This window comes from Bombyx mori, chromosome 1 (assembly GCF_030269925.1).
Source record: "Bombyx mori chromosome 1, ASM3026992v2".
NCBI classification, from domain to species: Eukaryota; Metazoa; Arthropoda; class Insecta; order Lepidoptera; family Bombycidae; genus Bombyx; species Bombyx mori.
The window spans coordinates 13,454,850-13,482,576 of record NC_085107.1 but is presented as its reverse complement, the minus strand read 5'-3'; the positions used below and the strand labels follow the sequence as shown (position 1 = coordinate 13,482,576).

Sequence of the window (27,727 nt, the reverse complement as noted above, 5' to 3'; positions counted from 1 at the left end):
AATTTGAAATTTTGTCAGATTATAGTTAACCTAGTACTTTGAAGGAAAAAAAAGTCAGCTGGCCATAACATGGTGGATTATACGTCAGCTGGCTGCTGAACATGAAAAAAATTTTTATATTTTCAATGATTTCGTCTTAAAAATTTACCTGATGATTGTTTGTATTCTACTATGAATGAAAATTAATGTCAGCTTGCTGTATCTCAGTGGAAAGTTTGTCAGCTGGTACCTTGAAAGGTGTAACGCAGCAGCATCTATCACCTACTGAATCTTATCAGCTAACGACTTTTCCCTTGACTTACAGCTAGCTGATTTCTTTCATTATTTACTAGAGTATGTTAACACTCCTCTTATAAATTTTCGTCCGGGAGGAAATAACGAGCTGACGGTGCGAGTATTCATATTATAAGTCCCTAATGCATTTTACGAAGTTTCGCTCGAGAGGATATAATTGACCGAAACTGTACTTGGCTCCTGGACCATTATAACAAACTAAAAATAGTTTTCTTGGTAGCGACTAGACCAATATTAAAGAAGTAGCAGGTAGTGAAATAGATGAGTAGAGTGTACGTTATTTTATAGATTCCTTTCATGCACAAGTTACTCAAGGAAAGCAGGAATTAATGTTATTTTAAAAAATTAAATTAATCAAATAAGTAAAACGACAAAAAATATTTTATTTCACAGAGTATTCATGATTTGTTTTTAAATAACAGTTATTAAATTTCTTATTGACTGCGTACAATAAATACTTTACAAGATAAAATACGGTAAAAGAAAAAAAGAAAAAAAAACATTACAAAACTGATTTATGGAAACTTGAAATATTTTTATACAAACAGTTCATAAAATGCATTTAAAAGCAAAATTTATATTTTCATCTTTTTTACAATATACAGAAATACGTAATTCATAAAGTTAATATGGACGTAAAATAAATTATGCTTTATTTATAAATGATTTAATAATATATTTTTGCGTCAGAGACTGAGTTACAAATAATAAAAATAACAAGCGTCAAACAGTTAACATGAGTAAAGTATGTAATCATGAATTAAAATGACCTAATTTTTTTTTTTTTCATTTTTGCAAATTTAAATGGAATCAAAACAAAACAAAATGCAATTTTTGAATAAATAATTACAACATGTATTCCTTTGCATTTTAATATTGTTCAAAATATCCAGCTACGTGCTATTTTACTCGAATAATTAACGTAAGGTTTCTTTTTAATCCTGTATATACAAAATGATCCATTTATTACTAGAGAAAAAAATAGGCACTATAATCTTTGTACTCATCAGTTTCGTTAAAAATGTCTTCAAAATGAATATTTCAGCTAAAATAGTTTTAAGCTCTTTTTATAATTCCAGATATTAATAATCAATTCAAGAAACATCCGCAGGCTTCGGAAGCATATTGCGGTGTATGCTTATTTTGTAAATGAAGGCCTCATTCGCACGGGAGTTTTTTTAGCACGCGTTAAAAGCGTTCAAATAGAACAGATGCATTTCCTAGTATATGTTCATACGTCAGCGCTTTTAAAACACGACGTTTTTTATCGCGCAGTGTTGCATTTTGAACGCTAAGCGTTGTGCGTTACAGATTACGTCACATCGAGAATGTTATAAAAGCGCCAACGCATAGTTTTAACACAACGTTTTTAAATCGTCCGTGCGAAAAAGGGTTACATTTTTTATGTTTTCTATCAAAAAAGTAACACTAGCATTTTATGTATTCGAGTATAACTTTTAAGGAGAGTATTCAGATATAATTTAATATTTTCATTGACTATTATGGTTATAGAGTATAAAAAATATATTTTGGTAGACATATTAAAAATTGGTTACATTTATTCGGATAACAACTTTAGACTTTGAACCCTGTCTCTGTACACGTTTCTTTAAAAAACAACAAAAAATATATTCATTTGAAAACTGCCACCTTAATATTATTATATTATATTTAGCAATATACTTAACCTAACAAAAAAAATTGCATTGTTTAAACACTTTACCTGCCAAAACCCCTTTTAATAATGACATATTTTTTAATTTTGATATGCTAAGGAAGTTTGCAGATGTTTTTGTTGGGGAGCAATAATAAAAGTATGTTTTACGAAATTTTGATCCGCCCTTCTTAGTTCCCATATTATCTTTCCCATACATAAGAATGTAGTTTCTTTGGCTTCGAATATTCTTGAGTATTTTGTGTTTGTGGTGGGCGCGTAAGAAAACTCCCAAACCAAGCTTAACTCATGGGTGTCGTAGAAGGCGACTAAGAACCAAAGCCTGACCAAAGCCAACCTAGGCCAAAGGTCAATAAAAGCAATTCCAAGGAGGGTTGGCGTCAGGCAGACGGCCGGTCATAAAAATTATGGCAAAAATTAGAGCAACATGAGAAAAAGCGAAAAAGAAAATTGAAAGGGCCAGGGCGTCCCCCAGCAGGCGACGCGCAGTTGCAACACCCGGTCTCTGTGGAAATTAGATGGGGGTTGTCGCATCACGAGCGGATGCGATGTAAGACGCAAGTCTAAAATGTGAGAGGTGAGATTGAGGTATATAAGCTGGAATAAAATGTGAGAGAGGTGAGATTGAGGTAGGTAAGCTGGAACGTGGGTAATATAACTGGTAAAGGAAGGGAGCTAGCGTATGTGTAAAGAGGAGAAGAATAAGTATAGCATGTCTTCAAGAGAATAGGTGGAAAGGAGCGAAAGCTAGAGAGATTGGTGAAGGATATAAGTTGTATTATAGAGGAAGTGATGGAAAAAGGAAAGTTGTGGGAATAGTGTTAGATAAGGATTTGAAAGATTGCGTGGCGCATGTCCTAAGAATGAGTGAGTGATAGGATAATAACAGTGAAACTAGTTTGTGAAAGTGTTATTTTGAATGTTATAAGTATGTACGCGCCTCAAGCCGGATACAAGGAGGACGTGGAAGAAAAGTTTTTGCAGGATTTTGATAGTATTCTGATTGGAATTCCAGAGAGTGAAGAGATTTGTATAGGAGGTTATTTTAATGGACATGTGGGAGTTACAAATGAGAGCTATGAAAGGGTGCATGGAGGATGGAAGTATGTGAGCCGCAACGATGATGGGGACCAGTTGTTCCAAGCTGCGACCGCCTTTAACCTGGCAGTGGTGAATACGTGGTTCCAGAAAAGTCCTAAACACCTTATCACCTATAAGAGTGGTAACCACGCGACACAAATTGACTAATTGCTGATTAGAAGAAGTAAGTAGGTCTGTGTCAAAAACAGCAAGGTACTACCGGAAGAAGGATTGGTGACGTAGCATAGACTATTACTGATGGACATTAAGACAAGATCCAAGTCCCTAAAGACAGATGAGTGTGCTAGTCGATTTAAGAAGAAAAGAATAGAAAACGTGTTAGAAATGAAGGATATAAAAGAGAAATCTACCGACGATTGTCGGATTAAAATAGCAAATAATGTCAGGAAGACAGGAAGCTAAGACGGTGCTCGGCGAATCAAAAGAGAAAGGTATAATAGACAAGAATACATGTTGGTGGAATGAGAATATACAGAAGGAACTGAAAGAAAAGAAGAATGCATTTAAAAATTGGCAACTAGAAAGAGGAAATGAAAGTGAAAGGGAAACCAAGAGAATGAGTCTTAAGAGAATGAAAAAAAGGCCACTAAAGCGGTCGCTATAGCCAGATCTATTGCTCAGAAACGGTTGTGTGCCGATTTAGATGGATCTCGTGGACAAAAGGACTTGACCGTGTGACAAGAGCTAGTGAAGAAAGAGCGAAAGAGATTAAGCATGTTAGATGTATGAAAAATGAGACAGGTAAAGTTCTAACGAAAGATAAAGAAGTAACAGAGCGCTGGAAGATATACTTAGAAAAATTAAAGAATGAGGAGAATGACTAGAATAGGGTGATTAATAGGAAGACAGAGAACGTCGGGGCTTGTAAATGAAATCAGCGTTTATGAAGTTAGAGAAGCAGTGAGAAGTGTGAAAAACGAAAAATCGGAAGGGTCAGTCGGTATACGGTATGGAAGTATTGAAGAAACTGGGAGAAGACTGATAGAAATTGCTGACTTTATTCTTCAATACGCTGCTGCAAGAAGAAGTGATCGCTACGGAATAGAGCACCAGTATTCTGGTGCCCATATACAAAAATAAAGGGAATGTGCAATACTGTGACGGCTATCGGGGAATAAAGCTTATATCATATAGTATGAAAGTTTGGGCGAAAGTGATAGAGAAGCGATTGCGAGATGAAGGTTTGGGAGAAAGTGATAGAGAAGAGATTGCGAGATGAACGTTTGGGAGAAAGTGATAGAGAAGAGATTGCGAGATGAACGTTTGGGAGAAAGTGATAGAGAAGCGATTGCGAGATGAAGGTTTGGGAGAAAGTGATAAAGAAGAGATTGCGAGATGAACGTTTGGGAGAAAGTGATAGAGAAGCGATTGCGAGATGAACCTTTGGGAGAAAGTGATAGAGAAACGATTGCGAGATGAAAGTTTGGGAGAAAGTGATAGAGAAGCCATTGCGAGATGAAAGTGAGATCACTCAAAACCAGTTCGGGTTCGTGTCTGATCGCGGGACAACAAACGCCATATTTGCACTCCGCCAAATGTGCGAAAAAGTCGCGATGTGCACAGGAATCTGCATATGGTGTGCGTTGATCTGGAAAAAAACGTACGACCGGGTATCTAGAGCAATTTTTTGGTTGGCATTGAATGATAAAGGTATACCTGGTAAGTATGTGAGGTTAATCTGTGCCATGTACAAACGATCCGGGACGTAAGTACGAACCGCCGCAGAGAATTCCGACGAGTTCAATGTGGCGGTGGGCTTACACCAAGCGCTATCTCTTCCTACTAGGTATCGGTGCCTTGTCGTCGGAAATACAAGAAGAGACCCCTTGGTATAGTGCTGTACTTGGCATAGTGCTCGTCGGCAAAAAATACCAGAGAAATGGCGATGCAGGTCTCTTCAATTTTACACACATTGCTCTCGGCGGAGCACCATTGCTAGTACGTCAAGACTTCCAATACCTAGGGTCCGTTATCCAAAGCAAAGGAAAATTGGATCGTACTTTGAGGCACAGAATTGACGCAGCTAAAATGGCGGCAGGTAAAAGTGAAGATATATAAGACTTTAATAAGGCCCGCAGTCTTATATGGATCAGTTTGTTGAACTACTAAAGTGGTGGATGAAAGGCGCAGCAGAGATACGAATATTGCGATGGATGTGTGGAGTAACGAGAATGGATAGAATACGGAATGAATATGTTAGGAAAAGTCTGAAAATGACACCTGTGACAGAAGTAGAGAAGTGCGCGTTTGGAGATGTAACGAGACAAAATGACAATGAGGTTGTTAAGAGAGTTTTAGGTATGAATGTATGAAGGAAGGCTTTAGAGGAAGAGGTAGGCCTAAGAAAACATGGATGGATTGCGTGAAAAATGATCGGTGTGAGAGGGGAGTGAGCGAATATGATACGAATATGGATGGAAAAAACATGTTGCGCCGACCCAAGGTGATGGGGGAAAGGCCAGGAGAATGGTGACTCTAGAATATTCTGAAGGACCAGTCATTCTGTCGGTAGATTATGTCCATTTTTTAAATTTTATATCAATAGCTGAATTACTGTCGTCCTAATTAACTTTGCGGTACAGAAATGGTTTAAATTTAGTAAGGATCAAATTGTATTTAGATTTAAACTAACAATGTTTGTAATTTTATTGAAATGATAATATTTGTAACAGAGTTTATAAAATTTATAAAATAATTATAGATCTCTTTATAAAATTCAGTAGAAACAGTCTTCATTACTTGGACGACAATAACTTAGTCTCGTATCGTATATTCAGCTAAGGATATGAATTTTGTTTTTATACACATTACGCATCTGCAAACTCCTATAGCATATATTATTATAAGGAATGAGTTTTGGTAAAAGAACTTTTAGATATTTCGCGATGTCTTAAATGTATTTCACTTAAACGCCTTATTGTTTCTCTATTTATTATTTAGCAACTTGAATAAAAATCGTACGTACGTTCTTCTGCTGTGGAATATTCTAGAATGTGGTTTGTCGTTTCACTTTAATGATGAAAGTATATTCAAGATAATTCTTAACGAGTATTGTTCCACAGTTCCATAGAGTAAACCGATTATTAAAATTATATTGAGAAACAGGACTAAATTTGTAGAAATGTTTAATTCTTTAAAATCGGTGCCTATTTTGTTAGGGCATTTGAAAGACAACATCAATAGCATACATTCAAAACATCACGGAACAACAACAACAAAAAGCAGGCAAAGAAAAAAATCCACTATGAAATACTACTATACTTTGAGTGGTTTACTTAAATCTAAAATACAGATAACACGTTTTAAAATAAGAAAGAAAAATAATTAAAAACTTACATTACGAAACAAAGTGCAGACTAATTTAAATTAATCGCTTCTATTTTGTGTTGTTGTATTAATTTAAGTTATTCGCTTCTATTTTGTGTTGTTGTATTAATTTAAAAATATATATGAAAAGGCAAAAAAGAAAACTAATTTTAAATAGATTTGTATAGCATATATGTATAGATTTAAATAGATTTGTATAACGTAATATAAATTGTTCGGAAATTGGGTAATAAACATGTACTATTAGCGCCAAATTTTAATTAGCTCAATTCTGTTTTTGAAAATGCTATTGCAACATATCACTATAAATGTAGTCGAGAATTAATGATTCTGAACAAATCTTCCTTGCCTTTCGTTGAACTATTTCAGTTTGAAATTGATTAGAATATTTATGTTTTCAAAAGATTAGAATAGGATAACACTGTGGAGATTGTTTTTGTATGAATTCTAGATAAAATGTGAAAAATATTTAAATTGATACAAGGTTGGTTATCAAAGCGACATATTTGAATTAGTCTGTTATCGGTTTGTTGGTTTTCTTCAGTTTGTTGTAATCATTAAACAATGTTTGAACGTCGTGAAGGGATTTCTCGATTTGCTTCACGAAGTTCGTTGAACTCTGCAAAAATAAAATAGTTAAATAAAAAAAATCGAAACGTATTAATACACAAAGGATTCGAACATTCTAGCAAATGATTTAGCTGAAATAGCAAATCGGAAAATCATGTTTTTTCAGTAATGTTATTACCTATTTATTAAGTTCTGTTGAGAAAATTGCTACTTACATTTAAATTTCCGTTCATTATTGATGGCTGATTGTAAAATAAAATTTGATTACAGCTTTTTGTGGGATTCATTTGATGAAATAATTGTATTTCAACTTTGAATTCTCATGTTTCTTTGTGGTTTTTTTAAAGTGACACATTTCAACTTACGGTTATTGGGCAGCTCTTCTTGCTTGAGACGTGGAAAAATATAGTATCTTCACCGACAATGATGTACGAGACACCATAGCCGTCATCCGCGACGGGACCGAACCCACCACCCGCGCTTACACATTTAGGATACTTTTTCAGATCCAGGAGGCTGGTTTGACCTAAGCAAACAACATCTTTGATTTTTTTTTGTACGAAATAATTATAACAACAAATAATGTTTTTTTTAAAGTTTTCAACAATAAAATAAAATTATTGACTAGACTGCCGTTGTGGTTGCCCATGGCAATAGGTAAGATTCAATGATTGAGTGACATTTTTTTTAATTGAATACCCCCCCAGAATTCATTGCTTGCAATGATTTCAATACATCCTTTATTGCTTACCGTAGGGTGTTTGGCTGGTGGACAGACGCCATGGTTCATTGAAGACTTCTTGCAAGAAGGGCGACTCGAGTTCCAAATATTTAGCGACGACATACAAACAGAAAAGGTGGCGGTCGATGCCCCGACCCGCCATAGCGTCTTGGTAGCCGAGCTGATGTCTGTTACTGGCTTTTATGAATAACGCCATGCGCTCTTCGATCTAAAAACAAAATATAAGTTTCAACATTGAATTTTATTTCCTCAAAATTAAACCTATATAATTTTAATGTTAAAATAAAAACGACTGTTCGGCCAAACACAAACTAGAACCAGTTTCACTCTGGATCCTGACTGATAACATACATCTAAATTTGTTCAGACACTTAACTTAGGATGTAATAAAGAAACTCATAATATACATAAGCCCTGAAAATGTCATACTCCTTTCTCAGATCTTTCTTAGTGGAAAACCACTGGTCACACTCTGGGCAACAATATACTTGAGCTTCCTTAATTCCTGGTAGATTCACCAGCTGATGAGATTTTTAAGATTTTTATCAATAAAAAGTGAGAATACGCCTAATAAAATACCTAGCGCTGGTGTCGTAGCTTACTAGTCCATAGAGCTCATAATCTTAGTGCCCAGGTAATACAATAGATTAAGAAGTTTATGTGCGAGTAATTTTTATAGTGTCAATGAAAAAATGTAATCAGTTGAACTGCGAGTGTCTACGATATCAAAGCAGTCTGTACCAGATTCATATTGAAAATAATCAGCCTGCCGGTTATGAGTGTAAAATGTAATAAATTTTTTTTGTGCTTTGGATGTGAATACCATTGCATTTTCAATCATAATATAATCTATATATTAATACGTGAAGTAAAAACTTTGTATCCCTTTTTACGAAAATTGCGCGGACGGAAGAGTATGAAATTTCTCACACTGATAGATAATATAGAGAAGGAGTGCAGAATGTTAACATTTTTTTTAAATTATGCCTAATAAATACATTGAATCAATAAAAAAACATTACACACACTACCATGTTTTTGACGCAAAACACATGCATACTATTTATTTATTGTCAAACTTTTGTTCTTGACGTCTGTGGTCAAATTAAGAATATATTAAATATTGTTTGTCTTTATTAATATTTTTCTATGTATAGTCTTGGCGAAATTTGTGATTATAGAAGTATAATAAATAGTCTTTGAAAATAGAATCATAACAGTGTACAAACTTATAATTTCAATTAATTATAGTCGAATTTCGACTACCGGGCTACCACTAGTATTCTTTAATTGAAAAGTACCACACTCAGTGTACCACTTTCCGTATATACACCCAGTGTTTTATATTATCTTAGAAGTAAAGCACATGCGGTAAGCCTTGTGTTAAGGGTTAACCTTCGCTTAAATAAGCTCTTTTAAAAGAGAAGAAGAGATTTAGTATGTAACACCTAGTTATTATTAAACGATCACTTACACTACTGTTAGGATTTTCCATGGCGCGGACCCACTCGGTGCTTTCAATGGTGCAGGATCTTACTGTCTCCGTGCGACCTTCGCGGAACAATCTGGTCATAGACGCCTCATACGTGAGACAGAAACGGCTTGCGTCGCGGTAGTAAGACAGTTGGAGAATCAGCTGAATGAATGCGTCCGGAGATACGCGGCATTTCTTCATGAAACCTGCAACGTACAAACAGTTATAGATGTTCATCATGTTTCATTTCTTTTGTTTTAAATTTCTCATCACATCCCATTTAATATTAAGCGATTACCTCCAAGACACGAGATCTATATTGTATTAAAGTAGTGGTTAAATAAAATATTCAGTACACTTTAGAACAAGATGGTGGATCACGTCTATGCGAGTACAAACTATACAATTACCATTACTGCCCTTGATCAGTAATTTCTTTACGCGAATGTCATTCGTTGTATGAGTCTTTTTCCCCCTTCCTATTCTCTGGTAGCCTAAGAGGCTATTTCAGCTACGCTCGGACGGATAGGTGAGCTCACGGGCTCAACCTGAGAGAATTGGTTAACACTAGCTCTACCAAGAGTAGTGCTTCGCAAAATTGACTACCGGATCGAAATCGCGACCCACTGAGAACATTCAGTAAGAAACTCAGTGGGCAGTCGCTTATGATCACAATGGTTGGTGGAACATTTAAAATGCTAGCCATCAGATTATCTAGGATAACTACTTAACATCACAAAAGGCTGTCAGGTGCTTTGTCCGATCACGAGTAAAAAAATAAGACATGGTACAAATCGACCACTATTTAACAACAAAATTATCTAAAATAAATGTCTCGCATACAAACCTTTTCCATATTTGGTGTACATCAGAATCCTTAGGTCTACATCATTGAGGAGTTTATGAGCGACGCTATACGAAATATCAATGGCGCTTAATATTTCTTCTTTATTTAACTCCCACTGGAGACGTATTGGCGCTGGCGGATTAGTAACAATAGTGCCCTTGGTGTTGCCATCCGGCTGGTACCTGTTGAAATAAGGTTATTTTTGTATGTGATAAAGGACAGATAACCAACTCGCATACCGAATGTAAAGCAATTATCAGAGCCGAAGGAAATTGTTAGGCGAATATCGCAGCCTACATAAGGTTTAAGTTTCAGTGGTTTTGGGATATTATATTACTTCTTTGAAATCTCTGGTGGTAGGACCTCTTGTGAGTCCGGACGGGTAGGTACCACCACTCCGCCTATTTCTGCCGTAAAGCAGTGATGCGTTTCGGTTTGAAGGTCGGGGTAGCCGTTGTAACTATACTGAGACCTTAGAACTTATATCTCAAGGTGGGTGACGCATTTACGTTGTAGATGTCTATGGGCTCTAGTAACCACTTAACATCAGGTGGGCTGTGAGCTCGTCCACCCATCTAAGACAAAACAAAAAAAAGTCTTATTTGTAAATTTGTACAGAATATGCACAGCAGGTGATCTGGGGCATACCATTGTATACTGATTAATTAATAATCTTCTTTTATCCTCTCTAAAATATATATTAATATTTTTTTTACTATAACAAAGTTTACTCTTCAAAACTATTATGACATTGTGTGACTTACCCTATTTCAAGTTCAGACCAAATAACGTATTCCCAAAGATGACCCATAACAGGCGCATCGGCCCTAGAATAAAACAATATAATACAATACAAAACATTCTAGTACATTTAAACTGATCGTATTAAATAATATAAAGTTTACTTACCAACTGTGTTCCGCATTGAATCCAACCTGACAAAAAAAAAAAAAAAAATTTATGTTATTTTGAATATTCAAATCTTTGTGGTACTGCAGTTGTCCGGCCGCTGAAATAATGTTTACCGAGTGGATCGTGACCGAAGCGCACGATGTAGCTTTGAAATGGCATTCGGTTTAGATAGTAAAAAAATTAGTTTATTTATCCTGCTAATGAATGATTTTCATTGATAATTGTTGTAATCTTGCATTCAATTTGTTGTGATCACACTTTCTCGGCGGCCGGACAGCGAGTCTCTTGTCGACAACATGTAACTATGCTCTGTACAGAGTCTAAGGAATTCATGAGATTGTCAACTTTACTGCTTATCTATATAAAAACACTAGCCGTACTCGCCCGCTTCGCTGGGCATTTAAAATTAACATTATTATTTATTGTCATTATTATGAGAGAGTCCAAAACTCATATAAATATTAGCCTATCCATTAAGTACATGTATTTTCTACATGGATACCACGTTTCAAGTCATTTGGATGCATGGTTCAGTAGTTATAACGGCACATCCGTAAAAACCATTGTATTAGTATAGATGTCTGCCATTCACAATCAGTAAAAGTGAAATTCTATTTATTTATTATTGTATTTTGCTTTTATTTTATGTTCTCTTCGGTATTTCAAATATCAAAGGTGATATACAAGTTTTTACATCAAAAAATCTTATCTTAAAGATTGCATAGACATATAACAAGAATTATTAGAATTCATTAAAATTTTAAGGTGTTCAATCGGAAATTAAATGTAAATCCGAACTCGGGACTTTAACGTCTATCTTTGTTTATTGTCAGAAGTCTACTTACGAAGCCATTAGTACTAAAACATAAGTTGAAGGATTTGTCGAACCAACGATCATATCCTTTACCGTGCAGTAGCACGTGACCAAACTCATCCAGCTTCTTTGGATCGGTCTCGTCGTAGCCATATTCCATATCGTCTGCAAAAAACAACAACATAATTAGGTTATTGTCTTTTCTTTAAATCTAAGACCCTGCAAAGGGTTTATATAATGATTTATCTTCACGGTCGGAGGCTCCAAGCTTCACTTTTCTACAGAGAGGTCCCGAGAAATGTTCTTAGTAATAATTGTTGTTTACATTACTATTTATTTCATTTACTTCAGATTTTGCATCCATATTACATTCATTATCATTTCATTTATACCAGAATTAATAGATAGATAATATAATTATTAGTTTCCAAATAGCACAGGTAAATTTTTAACTACTAGCTGTCAAGAGAAGATCTAAGGCTTACACACTCCATTTTCAGTACAATTAATTTAATTTTTGTAGTCGTCTAACACAAATAGAGACTTGGTAAATTCGTTTGTTCACTTTGTCTATTACAAACTAGACAAAAGTTTCAAATTGTTATGTATACAACCAAAGAATACAATAAAGCTCTACGGAAAGTATGCTACACTTCTAGGTGTAATGAATAAATTAAAAACTGATATTTAGTGATTGTAACATCTTGATGGTAAAAAATTTTTAGTTATTATCAGTCTACTCTGAGGGGTTTATAACAAAAACATTTTATCACTAAATTATTTTAGTATTGCCTGATGGCTTAAAATCCATTCGCACATTAGTAATACGATAAAATGGAGATTAAAGATATTGATCATTAGGTGATATCGATTGGTAAAAAGCTATTTAGTTTAAGCGACATTTTTGAAATTTTACAGGAAAACTATTCAAAAAATATCATAACAAAAGACTTCTTCAGCTATTTGAATGGAGTAAGCTTAATTGAAGTTCAATTAAACACATTGAACTGTTGATACTGATAACAAATAAAACGCAACTTTAATTACAAAGAAAAAGAACGCGTATTAAGCGAAATGTCGCTTAAACCAAATAAGCCTTTCATCCTTCGATATCTATGTATATATATAAAAATGAATTGCTGTTCGTTAGTCTCGATAAAACTCGAGAACGGCTGGACTGATTCGGCTAATTTTAGTCTTGAATTATTTGTGGAAGTCCAGAGAAGGTTTAAAAGGTAGATAAATATGAAAATGCTCGGAATTAAAAATAAAAATTACAATTTTGTTTTTCCTTCGATGTGTCCCTCGTCCGTCGGGTTCCTTTTGTTTATTTAATACAAAAGTTTAGGTCTTTTATTTATCGATTGAGGCACTACGAAGTCTGCCGGGTCAGCTAGTAGAGAATATAAAGAAGAAGTGCACAATGCTAATATTTTTTTACAATAATGTATAAAATGTACATTAAATCAATAAAGAAAATATTACACACACTACCATGTATTGGACACAATACATATAAATATACTCTTTGTTTGTTATCAATTGTCAAACTTTTGTTATTGTTTAAAGTCTGATCAAATTGAAAATAGATTAATATTGTTTGTCTTTAATATTATTTATCTATTGTGTAGTTTTGGCGAAATCTGTGATTTATTATAAGACTAGCTGTACCCGTCCGCTTCGCTGGGCATTTAAAATTAACATTATTATTTCTAATAGAACTCACCCAAGCTGACCGTGAAGGCAGCGCGCTCAATGCAATGCAGGGATGTACGGTTGTGGCCGCGATTGAACATCGTCTGTCGGATTTGGGCCCAATGCGTTCGCTCTCCGGCGGTTAGTGCGGCCAGTTTCTCCTCACCGATCGCCGGCTCCGATTTATCGTCCAGTATCTGTTGTATTTGCCTACGAAAACAATATGAAACGAGTTTTATTCAAGGAGACGAGGAAACTAATATTTCAAATTTGAAATTGATTAATAGTAACGAAATCACAATTGTGTGGTTTTTTTTTATGATTGAAGGACTACTGGTGGCCCGGAGGCCTTTCCAGTTTCACCAGGACAGGTGGGCGAGCAAAGGCTCAGCCAAGAGGGGTGGGATTTGCTAACAGCTACCCAAGCGCCTCCGAAGGAGACCTAACAGCTCAAGAGTAGCTGCTTCGCGAATGAATCTACTACCGGACCGGAATCGCGACCCGCTGAGAAGATCCGGCGAGAAACTCAGCGGGCTGATGCATGGGTTAGGTTGCACGTCGACCTCTTTGTCGAGTTCGACGAGTACGATTACCGGGTCATTATTCTTAGTGTTAGAGCTAAAGGTGTCTAATGCAAGGGTTATTGGATCTGATGGATCTGTAAGGACGTGTCTAGGGCGTTGACGGTGACTGGCTCACTTAGATCAGGACTCGGGGAATGTGAATATTATGTGATCTCATGTGTCTACCAAACGCTTTTAGTAGAATAGATTTAGTGCGGATGAGCGAAATGCTCAACCGATGTTAATCGGTGTAATTAATAATATTACTAGATATATATATATATAAATAAGTCTAGCTAGTAATATGCCTAGCTTTTGTCTAACAATGAAAATCTTTTTATTCGTCCTTAAGGCTTGACAGTGAGTACGGCGTCTATGACCTTTTTAAATAAGACATGCAATGCAATGAAATGGTGTTGCCTGCCCGTTCGGATTACAATGCAATGCTTCTTTACAAGTAATTAAATAATACTCACACTTGAATTTCTGCCGGTTTTAACAGACGACCCCTCAAGTAAACCAACACCTTAAAATATTTGCCTTTATGATAAACCACGATGTGCGAGGAGTCTTGATAGTGCACAAGTTTATCGGTTTCGATGCCAGGCGCGCGTACCGTGTTGAAAAGGCGCTCGTATTGCCAGGAGCACAGGGGAACCATGTTTTGTAGCATTATCTGAAAATAACGGTCGTCAATGTCGATCTGGGAATTATTACTGGTGGTAGAACCTCTTGTGAGTCCGTGCGGGTAGGTACCACCACCCCGCCTATTTCTGCCGTGAAGCAGTCATGCGTTTCGGTTTGAAGGGTGGGGCAGCCGTTGTAACTATACTGAGACCTTAGAACTCATATTTCAAGGTGGGTGGCGCATTTACGTTGTAGATATCTATGGGCTCCAGTAAACACTCAACACCAGGTTGGCTATGAGCTCATCAACACATCTAAGCAATAAAAAATAAATAAAAAAGTCGAACGATACCAAGTATGGTATACAGCACGGATAAGGCCAAAGCTCCTTTGTAGTCAAAGAGATTTTAAATAGGTGTTAGGCGGTTACCGGAGACTATGCACACCTTCATACAAATAATTATAGAACTCTTCCTGCGAGGTCCTCATGTCGTGGGAACGCGCGTTGTCCGACTGCTAAGAAGGTAGCGGCCGCCTACTAAGCGAATTCCTTGCATTCTCGTTCAAGCATCCGATCCCCTCACGAGCTTAAAATTGTAGGGTCACCGCGATAACACTACAACCAGACGCGCAGCACACACGTAAGAAAACCGACATAGAGTCGTCGATTCATCGTCACGGGCCTGGGATACCCTGGTGGACGGAATCGCGATACACCGCCAACCGGATAATACCCTTTTTTTGGACAGGGAGCCGAACCTCATACGAGATGTCCGCAATAATACCCTAATCATACAGTAACAAGCCGTAGTTTCCGAATAAAGAAAATAAATAATAGCTGGACAATCTTTTATCTAATAAGATCTATTTGACCGACAAATCACTAAGTGTTCAAGGTATATTTTATACTAGCGACCCGCCCTCGCTTCGCTTCGGAAACATTAAAACACACATGAAACAAAAAAAAAATTAAAAAAAAATTAAAAAAAGTAGCCTATGTTCATCAGGGACAATGTCGGCTTCTAATGAAAAAAGATTTTTTCAAATCGGTCCAGTAGTTTCGGAGCATATTCGAAACAAACAAACAAACAAATCTTTCCTCTTTATAATAAATAAATAAATAAATAAATATTTACTAACAATCACGCCACGTTAACTGGTCCCGTGATAAGTTCGTAAAGAACTTGTGTTACAGGTACCAGATAACGGAAATAAATGTAAGATTTTTATTATAGACATACATATATTTAATATACATCCATAACCCTGGAAAAGACATTTATATTTACCATACAAATATCTTCCCTTGGCGGGATTCGAACCCGCGACCCCCTTGTGTAGTGACCATGTCACTTACCACTACACCAGACGGCCGTTATATAATATATAATATTAGTATAGATATAGACAAAGAGAACGGTGGTAGTCATTGTTTTTGGAAAAATTAAGAAACGCAGTAAACGGAGGCGTAAAAGCAATATACGAACTTGTCAGGACCTTATCAAAGCGATAACCTTTCAAGATAAAGATTACTACATTGTAATTATCTTGGCTGGAAATCATGGCAGGTACGTGCGCGTAGGTGTTTGTTTTAAAGCGCACAAAAACATTTTTATATGTTTTTAGATTTCAACCTTTTGCACTCGAAAGGTGGATATCGCTCAGATGATTTAATTACAAAACGACAAAAAGAACGATATGAACAGATAACAAAAATATAAACAAGATGTAAATCATTTGTCTATTAACTAAGTAAATATAGATTTTAATGATTCTTTTCCACCTGATGATTGTCTGGCAGAGATCGCTCTTAGCGATAAGACCGCCAATTGTACTTTCTTTTTTTTGTTGGTGTACAATAAAGAATAGTCTCTCTCTCTATATATATATAGATATATAAATATAAAGAGATATATCTATACTAATATATAAATCTACAGTGGTTTTTACGGATGTTCTGTTATAACTACTGAGCCATGCATCCGATTGACTTGAAACTTGGTATCCGTGTAGAAAATACATGTACTTAAAGGATTGGCTAATATTTATATGAGTGTTGGACTCCCTACACCAGTTGCGGGGGCGTTAATGATGAGAATGTTTGTGGGGGTGAGAGAAATAATAATTTTAATTTTCAATACCCAGCGAAGCGGGCGGGTACAGCTAGTAATTAATAAGTTCACAATAAAATGTTTCTGGCGCTAGGACGTCTTGTGATCCCGCACAGGTGGTAGGTACCAACCACCACCCTCCCTACTTCTGCCGCGAAACACGTACCGAAGCGGCGGGTGGGGCAGCCGTTGTACCATAAAACTGAGACTTAAAACTCGTGTATAGAGATGGCGGCACTTACGTTGTTGTTGGCTATGGGCTCCGGTAACTACCTAAAACCAGTTTTTATTTATTTATTGCTAAGATGGGTGGTGGACGAGCTCACAGCCCACCCGGTGTTCAGTGGTTACCGGAGCCCATAGACATCTACAACGTAAATGCGCCACTCACCTTGAGATATACAAGGGTTACAACGGCTACACCGACCTTCTAACCGATATGCATTACTACTTCACGGCAGAAATAGGCGGAGGGGCGGGCGGTACCTACCCGCGCGGACTCACAAGAGGTCCTAACACCAGCCATGAATTCGTCCACCCATATTAACAATAAACAAAAAATATTAATAGTTATCGCTTGCACCTTGTAATGAATTTCGTTTATCTGAAGTCACCGTACCTTCAAGTAACGGAATTTATCGCACGTTTACATTGTTGATTGATCATTTGTTGATTTTTAATGTAAAGGACACACATACATATACAATATGTATCGTGATGATTAATTATAAACACATCCAACTATTGATTAAATTAAAATGAACTTACGGGTTCCAATTCTTGACTATCGATAAGCCTACGGAACTTTAAGCAGAGGTGGATGATGACGCCCGCACGGGCCGCTTGTATCTGTGTAGGTCTCAATAAAATAGCATCTGTTCCATAGAAATTGGAATTGACCATCAGGGGTGAGCGACCTTTTAAATAAACATACTCCTCCCACCAGTCCGATACGTAGTTGCTAGACCACCTGTAAAATCGATATCATTTATTATGGAATTCAATCCTCAATAGCCCTCGCCTAATAAATCAAACCCGTTCAAGGATACACTTAACGTATAAAATAATATTAAAAAGCAAGTTTCCAATAGTGCCGGTGTTGCTATGTCAAAATAATTATAAAATAAATGAATAGAGTACTGACCACGCCCGAGTGAAGTAGCATGTATGTGAATAATAGAAAGTGCGGGCGAGAGAAGCAACGAATGATTTCGTTATTGTATTATCATCATTATTATAAGACTGCGAAGTTTTAGATCATTACTAAGTAAACTACTTATTGAAATGAAAGTAGTAAGTACTTGAATCAACGTAGATAATTCAATTGTTGTGTCTAGACGTGCTTATCGACAATCGGTCAGTGACTAGAGTGTGGTAGCAATAATGTAAACCACGGAAAATAAATCTCATTTTTTATTTCTCAGCGCACGCAATGAATTGGGCCTAATTTATTATTGACACTTATCGTTTCGTAACACATTTTTCGGGCTCATTTTACGGATTTTCGATAAGGCTCGGTCTGATAGCGAGTAGGTTATTTACAAACGCATTCTTACGCACTTGTAGGTCGAAAATTTTGTGGCAGACACTAAGAAATTAGCTTAAATGTTACGTTCTAATCTAATTGAGTTGACGTGAGATTTTGATGAATCTTTTAATTAAAACTTTAGTTACTTGGGTAGTTAATCATAACTGTCGAAGCACAAAAGAAAATAGTTGTACAAATACATGATATATAGAATAAAACGTTCGTGAGGAAAGCAATGTATGTGTATAAAACTCCAACAACCGTAGTTTAAATATTAAATAGAGATATCGATAGATTAGACTTATACGAAGTTATGAACATGACTGTTACTTACCAAGATTTGAGTATCAGATATCTCTGTAGTTTAACCGCAATTTTTGTTTTGAATTCTACAGCTAATTTTTCCACTCTTTTGTAATTATCATTGTCAAGTAATGGTCGGACACTGAGTAGGTACTGAAAGAAAAGGTTGATTATATAAAAAACTAGCTTTTGCCCAAATCAATTGTCAATTTCAGTTGACGTTCATGAAAAATAATTTATTTATAAATATAACTATTTAATAATAATAATAATTGCATTTATTTACTCCACAATACAAATACAAATAAATTTTCATATTTTTATATTTCTGTTCGTAATACATTTTTTTGTTAGTTACAACAAACTGCCAATTTCTAAAACAGCGCTTTCGATTTAGTTTCGTCACTCACCCTATTCATAGTATCTTCAACAGCCGGCAGAGGGAGTCTGGGCAAAGAGCCTTGAAAACTGTACAACTTTGGTTTGTTCCATCCGGATAGTACTTTCACGACGCTCACCCACAGTTTGGTCTTTAACGATATTTTAGCACCGGGACCACGTGACTCATACATCCAACCCTGAACAAGAAGCCAACGTAAAAGTCAAGTCACAAAATGTTTTTTTTAAACTGTACATTGCTTGCAGTAAGCCGTCAAAACTGTTTAGCAATTGTCTAAAGTTTTTGATGTAAATGATATAAACAATCACAAAAGAAAGTTCTAGAATTAGTTGCTTATCGCGCTTTGATATTTCTGCAATCTGTACGGGAATGTATTTTTTTTTGTTGCTTAGATGGAGGGTGAACGAGCTCACAGAACAAATGGCGTTAAGTGATTAAGTTGTGATAATCATCACAACACGAATGGAAGGTCACACACAATATTATGTGGAAGGTGGCGACCTTGATGCATGAAATCGATGTCTCAATTTTATTGTATAACGGCTGTTCCGCATTTCGAACTGGAGCGCTTGACTGCTTCGTAGCAGAAACATGTTGGATGCGATGATACGATTGCATTATATTATTCATCCATCATGGAAGTCGTTCGTGAGAACGTGTTAAGTACGTATTTCATTAGGAAATATTGGTACCGGCCCGTGGATTTGAGCACTGGTATATGGTAATGCGTACTTGAAACCTTGGAACTTATATCTCACGGTGGGTGGCGCATTTACGTTGTAGATGTCTACGGGCTCCGGTAACCACTTAACACCAGGTGAGCTGTGAGTTTGTTCGCCCACTTAAGCAACAAAAAAAAGGTGCATTGCTTTATACACAACGGACGTCAAAAACGGTCTTCCAATATCAGCCCTACCATCAGAAAACACGGTCCACTCCATTAATTATAGACAGGTGCAATTATAATAAGCATTTCCAGGAAGCAATGCTCAAAGATTTTGCTATGGACATTAATTATTTCATCAAGTAACTCGAATTACGTATGTGCGTATGTAATTATAATAGTACCTAGTTCTGAGAATTTTGAAAAAATATCAGTGATTAATTGACCAAGATCGCTTAATATCAAATTGTATTAGTGTGGGATGTATTGATCATTTGTAAATTACCTTGTACATAAGCAGTAATTTCAGCAGATATCTCATCAAAAATATAACGATAAACCACATGGTGAGCGCTACTAAGAAGCACGCTACTACCTGGGCCCATGTTGAATTGCTGAATAAAAAAAAAACAAAAAACAATATTTACTCATTTTAATCATATACATATTAATTACTTACTTTATAAAAAATTTTTGCGAAACAATTACCGGATACGGAAAAGTTAAAATATGTAATACTTTTTTCCCTATCTATTAGTTGGTAGCCTAAAGGACTATTCCAACTACGAGCAGACGGGTTGGTGAGCTCATAGGCTCAATCTAAAAGAATTTGCTAACACCTAGCCTTAGCAAAAGCAGTGCTTCGCAGGTAGATCTGAATCACAACCTGCTGAGAAGATTCAACGAGAAAATCGGTGGATAATGTAAAGCCGATAAACAAGATTTTATGTATAAAAATATATTTTGTCACTATAGTAGTGTCGCAGCGTAAAAGAAGTACATAAGACATGGTCAATTTAGACGAATTATTTACATCTTTATTCGGCGTCAACTAATGAAGTTATTGTCAATTCCAGAGTATTTTTCTGATTATTTTAATTTTACGTCGCAATTGACTAAGTTAAAAGTTTTTAATTACTACAATTTCTAACTGTAGCGCTGTGATGAGAATCCTTTTAGGGTGGGTAGCTGTATTTCTCGTTTTCGTATGGATGTAGTGAATCGGTAAGCACACGGCTGGACGTGATTGAACTATTGTACCAAAGTCAAGTAGGAAAACTAGATTAGAAAAGCAAGTAGAGAAAAATGTTTGAGAAGAAGGAAGAGACGTAACATCGAACAAATATTGACTTGAGAAAGATTTTACAATACCTACTCTAACGTGAACTAAAAAATAATGTCACTTATGTCATAGTGTCAACGCGTTGGTGTGCTATGAGTTTTTCTCCTTGAGGGACTCCGAATAGAGTCCCTTCTTTATTTCACGTGAAAGTCATATTTTTCGATCAACTTTTAATTAATACCACAATCGATGTAATAGTAGTTGTATCTTTGCAGCGGTTTACATGGTTCTTTTCATGTCTTCGTCTTTTTGGCGGTAATTATCTTAATGTCACAGACTATCTTCAATTTTTTTTTTTTTGCTTAGATGTGTGGACGAGCTCACAGCCCACCTGGTGTTAAGTGGTTACTGGAGCCCATAGACATCTACAACGTAAATGCGCCACACACCTTGAGATATAGTTCTAAGGTCTCAGTATAGTCAACGGCTGCCCCACCCTTCAAACCGAAACGCATTACTGCTTCACGGCAGAAATAAGCGGGGCGGTGGTACCTACCCGTGCGGACTCACAAGAGGTCCTACCACCAGTAAAAGTAAACCTACCAACATGTCGTGCATTCCGGATAACGCATCATAAAAAATGTGCGTTCTTAAACGCCACATCCTTAATTAATCGTTCATGATTAAACCTTCCACTGCCCGGTTGAATAGTTTACCACACTTGAATTTCAGTTATTAATTACATAACAAACATATTAATTAAAGCAATTATATAACAAATTTGAAGTTTTGGCTTCCACTTTGAATTTGCATGTTATGTTAAGGAACGTTAAGAACCATCTTGCAACAAAAGTATTTCTTTCTGCCTACACCTAAGTATTTATAGGAATTAATATTATTGATATGTATTTAAAACGTTGGTATTCTTATATTAATTTTATAAAAAAGTAAGACTCAAAACCGAATAGGTTAACGCTAAACACCTAACGTGATAAAGTTAAATGTACGCGTGGGCAGTTGTTAACATGACACCATTTTACTTACGCGCGTACGTAATGAGAACACATCGATTTTATAGAAAATTATCTGTAATTTACCAATTATACATATGTTCTTCATTTGAATCATAGTTTAGGGTCGCGACAGGTACAACTGAAGTTGGAGACTTTTAGTGAAATAAAGAGGTTTACATTCTCGGTTTGAATTCGGATCTTTTTACTGCCAAAATGGGCAAGGAGCTCATTTGTTGTTGATCGGTAATCGGCGTGACACATCCCTAACTCGACCTACTTCAGAGTTGAGGTCAAAGCTTCAATTAAAATTATAGCAACAGACTCTTCTTCCTCTAAATCAGAAACGACAAATCACAATATTATGATATTTTCATACGATTCATACTATGTATTAGAACATATTCTTTGTGTCGTTTCGGACAAATTCGCAACCCTTAGCGGTTCCGTGATGGAACTTGCTTGGTCGTTCCAAGATTGTTAATAAATGTCGACAATCATTCAGTTATCTTCACAAGTTATCCTGATTCAAGAAGGTCTCGACAACTCCGCGTAATCGGATGTAATGTGCGGCAAGGCCCTGACCTAATAACACCCTAGCTGTACAAACGACGCGTTGGCAAATTTTAAATTATCTGTTTATTTATACAATAGCATCCTAGTTACAAGACGCTCATACTGTTTTATATTATAGCCTATTTCAAAGAAATTGTACATATATTTTTTTAGAAATAGTTTCAGAAGTTGAGAAACTTTTGTCACTCCTAACATTATTATTTTATTTCTTTCTCACCTAATTATTGACAATCTAAAGGACTATTCTAACTACGGTGAGCTCACGGGGCTCAAAACCTGAGAGGACTTGCTAACATCAGCCCTAGCAAGAACGGTGCTTCGCTGAATCGACCACCGGATTGGAATCGCGACCCACTGAGCAGATCCAGCGAGACACTCAATGGGCATATTATATTATGAGATTGTGCAGCATATCTTTGAGGTAACCAAAAATTTTACAAAGCAAAACAAAGTTTGAATGTATCCTAATCGTTACATTGTTCAGTTGATAAATTCAAATCCTGTTGATAGCAGTCAAGATAATGATCACACACGGAACAATGACTCCGTGTGGTAACGACATTTTGATAGGTCTTACTATATAAAATATAGTAATTAATTATATTATTAATGATAATAATTATCGTTTTCTTTATTTTTAGACAAATTCCGTGTTTGATGGATAGGTTTTATGATTTTTTGACTCGATAGAGTTCATACGCACGTCCCATTTTATTTCGCTTGATATTGTTCAATATTTTTTTATGTTATCTGAATAAGGGCCGCTTTTCAAGAATGTACATCGTCCTATTTATTTCTTTATTGAAATCAAAACCCTTGTTGAGAAATGTAGCTAAATATAATACACGGATTGAAAAATTAATTCGAATTCGAGTTTTAAGATGGAAAGAAGATCGATCGAGATTTAAGCATTTAAGGTTGCCGACATTAAAAGGGGAACGCCTGTCCTTTTTGCTGTTTTTATTTTTTTATTTCAAATTTTCAGACGAGCGGATCAATATTATCGTCGTAGTCTCATACATTGTGATCTCTCAGTCTTGCATTTTTTATATACGCAAAGATGAGTCAACGGGCTCACTGTTTTTCGCCGCACCGGTTTTCGGAGCTCCATAGTACACACACAACAAAAACACCGCTACCCAGCCTGCATGTTATTACATTTTACTTTAAAACGTATATACCTCCGAGTTTTATTATTTCTAGAAACAGTTTCTTCGAAAGACACGCCAGGTATATTTAATGGACTTTAAAATTAGCACTAAATTACCGTGTAAAAGTTTTATTGTCTAACAAAATGCGAAATTACTCACCTTGGCATTATTGTTATCATTTTATCAACTAAGCCAAATGGTATGTTGAAGTTACTGAAATGGGCAGCTACAAGTAGTGTCCACAGCACATAAAGTGACTGCAGATGACCTGGGTACACGCCATTCAGTACATTGTTCTGTGGAACAATCCCTATGTTTATCATTCTTTTTTCGACATGTATGTTACATTTTATTAGTAATTAATGCGTACAGTTATTGAATGTGGTGTGATGATGTTACACAATTAATTAAATATTTCAATAATTTTAGATGAAACCCTTTAAGAATTTAGAAGAAAAAAAAGATGAGAATAATTAGCAATGTTTTACTACAACTTGATATCATTAAAACATGATTAAAAATAATTATATAAATTACTAACCCTAAAACGAGCAAGACGTTTCTTCCATGATCGAACACCCGATTCCCAAACTAGGTAGAGGACTTCACGGTCGAAATTCACATCCCAGCCATCGTGAGTTATTGCGAAGGAAAATGCCACAGCCGAATGAGCTTCTGCCATGGTGTTTTAGGTCTGTCGAACAAGAGAAAAGTGTTCAGGAGACCAATGTTTTAGATACCTACCACATCTGGTAAAACTGTTCTGAATTGTTAGGTTCTCGCGGTTCGCCTGAGGTTAAGCGCGCGCTAGCACTGCGACTCATATAGTCAATTGCGTTTGAAACGTAAAATTCGCATTTGTTTACCCTACTGCAGTGAAGCAGCCCTAAAAACTATGCTATAGATTTTATGCACATTTCGTTCTTTGATTTAACTTTAAATTAAATCATAATTTATGACTAAAGAAAGCAATGACAGTTAATAATCAGTAGACAAACTTAAGATTAGATTACTCAGTCACAATTGTTTGTAGTAATCACGTGTTTTAAAACTAGTTTTACTAATAGATACTTTAATAATTGTATCGTGCTCTTAGTATATGGTAATACTAGGCAACTTCTATATATGGTAATCCATTCTTTGAGGAGACTATACCAAAATAAAATTTTCACATGAATTGACCATCTTGGCCACAATTGATGATCCAACTAACTTTCTTAGGATTTCCTGGAGTTTCTAACTTTCTAATAGTCAGTTGGAAAACTCTTCAGTAAGATTATAGAACTTAAATGAAACTTTCAATCTAAATTTGTTTGAATAAATATGTCGTGGTTTTTTTTCATTAGAATAAAATCAATATTGGACATTCAACATCAAGTTTTTTAGATTAGCCCCGTTAATCTATTCCTCTTTTGTCACTTTCGATTCCTTTATTTGGTATTTGAATTATTTACCCTACTGCACAAATAAAACTAATACTCTTTTTATTTTTTTATATACTCTACAGATCCAACCTGTTTAAATTGTAGCAATTATACCAATATTTTAATTTAAATCATAAGTTATTTAAAATTTAATTATTTATTATCATGAAAACTTTTTTGTGTACAATAGTTGTTAGGAATAGATTAAGTCATTATACCAGAGTGGACCAAGAACTGAATTTAGGGTGCATTGAGTTGGCCAGGAGGCCTTCTTATACCATTCACACAAGTAGGTAAAATGTTAATTAAAATTGGAAAGGCAAGCAATCTAGAGGGCAATACATAATATAACTGAACAAATGGAATGAAATCTCAACAAAAAAAATGTCTCCCTACTATCTCTTTGTGTTTTTGTTTCCTGAGAGCTATGAGATTTCCTTCTTCAACAAGATTTAAAGCGAATCTTAAAAAAGTACATCTGGTCTAAGCGAAAACAATTAGACATAAGGCTAACAAATATGTATTGGTTGACTGGAGGGAAATCCCAACTTTCGCCAACAAGTAAAATTTTAAATTACAAAACCATCTTAAAGCCAATATGGACATATGGCATACAGCTTTGGGGAACTGCCAGAAATAGCAATGTCGAGATCCTTGAAAGGTTTCAAAATAAAACTTTCAGAACAATGCTAAGATTACTGCATCACATAAGCAACAAGATCATACAAATAGACCTAAATATTCCCACAGTGAAAGAGGAAATAGTAGCTTACAGCAAAAAATACCAAGCCAGGTTATTGACACATGTCAATAAATTGGCGTCGGACCTAGGAGGCACAGGAGCAGTACAGTTTACTAGATTAAGGAGGCACAGTATTAGGTATACTACCTACAGAATAGAAATTAAATCTTATATTAAAAGATGAAGGTATCACTTTTTTTTTTTCCTACCTATGCTGATAGCCTTGAGAAGCTATTTCAGCTTCACCCTAACGTGTGTAAGTGAGCTCACGGGGCTCAAACCGAAGTGTTGCCAACACCTGACCTGACCCTACCAAGAGCAGTGCTTCGCAGAATCTTCGCAGAATCAGAATCCGCCAGATCGGAAATGTGACCCACTGAGAAGATCCGACAAGAAACTCAGTGGACTAAAATGTGTCACTGGACATCTAATTGTGTGTAAAAAGCACATTGCTGCGAGACAAGAGAAAAAAAAACAATCACTTTTCTTTCAGATAATGTTTTTTACAATAGACTTCTATTTCATGTAAAATTACATTTGTTTGTTGGTAAAATTTGAGTAACTGAAGAATTTATTTTAAATTAGGAGTGGGTAGTTTAATATGCAAAATACAAGTTGGTCATCTTTACTGTTGGCAGCACATCTTGTGAGTCCACACGGGTAGGTACCACCACCCTGCCTATTTCTGCTGTGAAGCAGTAATGCGTTTCTGTTTGTAAGATGGGACAGCCGTTGTAACTATACTGAGACTTTAGAACTTATATTTCAAGGTAGGTGGTGCATTTATGTTGTAAATGTCTACGGGCTCCAGTAACCACTTAACACCAGTTGGGCTGTGAGCTCGTCCACCCATCTAAGTAATAAAGACAAAAATGTAAACTTGAGATTTAATTGGGTAGGTTTAATTGTAAGCTACCTACCTATGTCTAAGTTAAAATGTAGTATACATTAAATAGTACGAACTAAATAATATATGCATATTAAGTAGTTTGTTTTAAGAATTATTATTTCACTATTGATTGATTTACTTAACATTTCATGAAACAATCATTTATGTAATGAGGGTATTCATAAATTTCTAGAAAAAATAAGATTTTTTAAAAATGAAATCTAACAGTTTTTTTTTTCAAAAACTGTTGTTTGTAATACTAATTTGCGAATAAAAAGTAGTGTTGACTTTTAAATTAAACATATTTGATACGAAAACTATGGTTGAAGTGAAATCGTGGCACACATTCGCAGGATATAAATATATGTGTTCGAATATACAACACGCACACACGCTTAGCAGGTGTCAAAGTCTAATTTCAGAAATACAACATCCATACGTTTTACGTAAATATTCCACATAGCCTAAAACACATTTCGCCTTCGGACCGATTTAAATTCGAATAGAAATTAAACTAAATTATTGTGTGTGGGTCACATGTTATCCACGTAGATTCTAGTACAATTGCTAATAGCATTTAATGATCGTAGTCTTAAATGAGTTCGCTTTTTTCCTAAAAGTAATCACTATAAGAAGAAATTATCTTACCTATTAATTCCGCAAGAAACTTTTCTGCACCAGGGACCAGGGTAGAAAAAAAAAAAACTGTGCAGGTACTGCCAATAGTAACAGTACCTTCTGAAGAAGCAAACTTATATACCAGTCTTAAGCATTTTGAAAGGTATTTGAAAGGTATCTAACTTTAAACGAAGTATAATTTAAATAGATGTAAACAGCTTTGAAAAAGTCAAGCTGCTGTACAAAAATTCGAAACAAATTTTTTAAAGAATATAACTCAACAAGTTTAACGCGTACACACTACTACGATCGACAACACCGAATGCTCTCTAATTTCTGAAACAAATGCCTCGCAGCTCGGTCGAGCGAATGTAAAACGTTTTGTGGT

The 27,727-nt window shown here is 35.6% G+C and overlaps 2 protein-coding genes across 3 annotated transcripts; one reads left to right on the top strand and one right to left on the bottom strand.

Moving 5' to 3' along the window:
• Nucleotides 1–653: 653 nt before the first annotated feature.
• LOC101737109 (carnitine O-palmitoyltransferase 1, liver isoform) lies at nt 654–27,727 on the bottom strand. Of its 2 annotated transcripts, XM_004927137.5 has the most exons (17): nt 27,370–27,727; nt 24,208–24,360; nt 23,826–23,962; nt 20,153–20,261; nt 18,994–19,161; nt 18,615–18,736; nt 17,521–17,722; nt 14,491–14,690; nt 13,483–13,661; nt 11,788–11,921; nt 10,940–10,965; nt 10,795–10,857; nt 10,031–10,212; nt 9,184–9,389; nt 7,719–7,917; nt 7,333–7,493; nt 654–7,016 (listed from the first exon to the last, which is right to left on the bottom strand). In XM_004927137.5, the coding sequence occupies exons 2-17, from the start codon at nt 24,346–24,348 to the stop codon at nt 6,909–6,911; spliced, it is 2,337 nt and encodes a 778-aa protein (XP_004927194.1). In that variant the 5' UTR covers nt 24,349–24,360; nt 27,370–27,727; the 3' UTR covers nt 654–6,908. The 2 variants fall into 2 exon arrangements, with proteins under 2 accessions (XP_004927194.1, XP_021204329.1); XM_021348654.3 differs by lacking the exons at nt 23,826–23,962; nt 24,208–24,360 and having other exon boundaries at nt 27,370–27,708.
• On the top strand, nt 2,900–3,217 carry LOC101736978 (uncharacterized). The gene has a single exon (XM_062671224.1). The coding sequence runs from the start codon at nt 2,900–2,902 to the stop codon at nt 3,215–3,217; it is 318 nt and encodes a 105-aa protein (XP_062527208.1).

Coding starts and splice junctions, on each gene's coding strand:
- LOC101736978 (XM_062671224.1), top strand. CDS start 2,900: ATGTACGCGCCTCAAGCCGGATACAAGGAGGACGTGGAAGAAAAGTTT.
- LOC101737109 (XM_004927137.5), bottom strand. CDS start 24,348: ATGGCAGAAGCTCATTCGGCTGTGGCATTTTCCTTCGCAATAACTCAC. Junction 10,858..10,939: donor TTCAATGCGGAACACAGTTG/GTAAGTAAACTT, acceptor GTTTTATTCTAG/GGCCGATGCGCCTGTTATGG. Junction 7,918..9,183: donor TGGAAAATCCTAACAGTAGT/GTAAGTGATCGT, acceptor TTTTGTTTTTAG/ATCGAAGAGCGCATGGCGTT.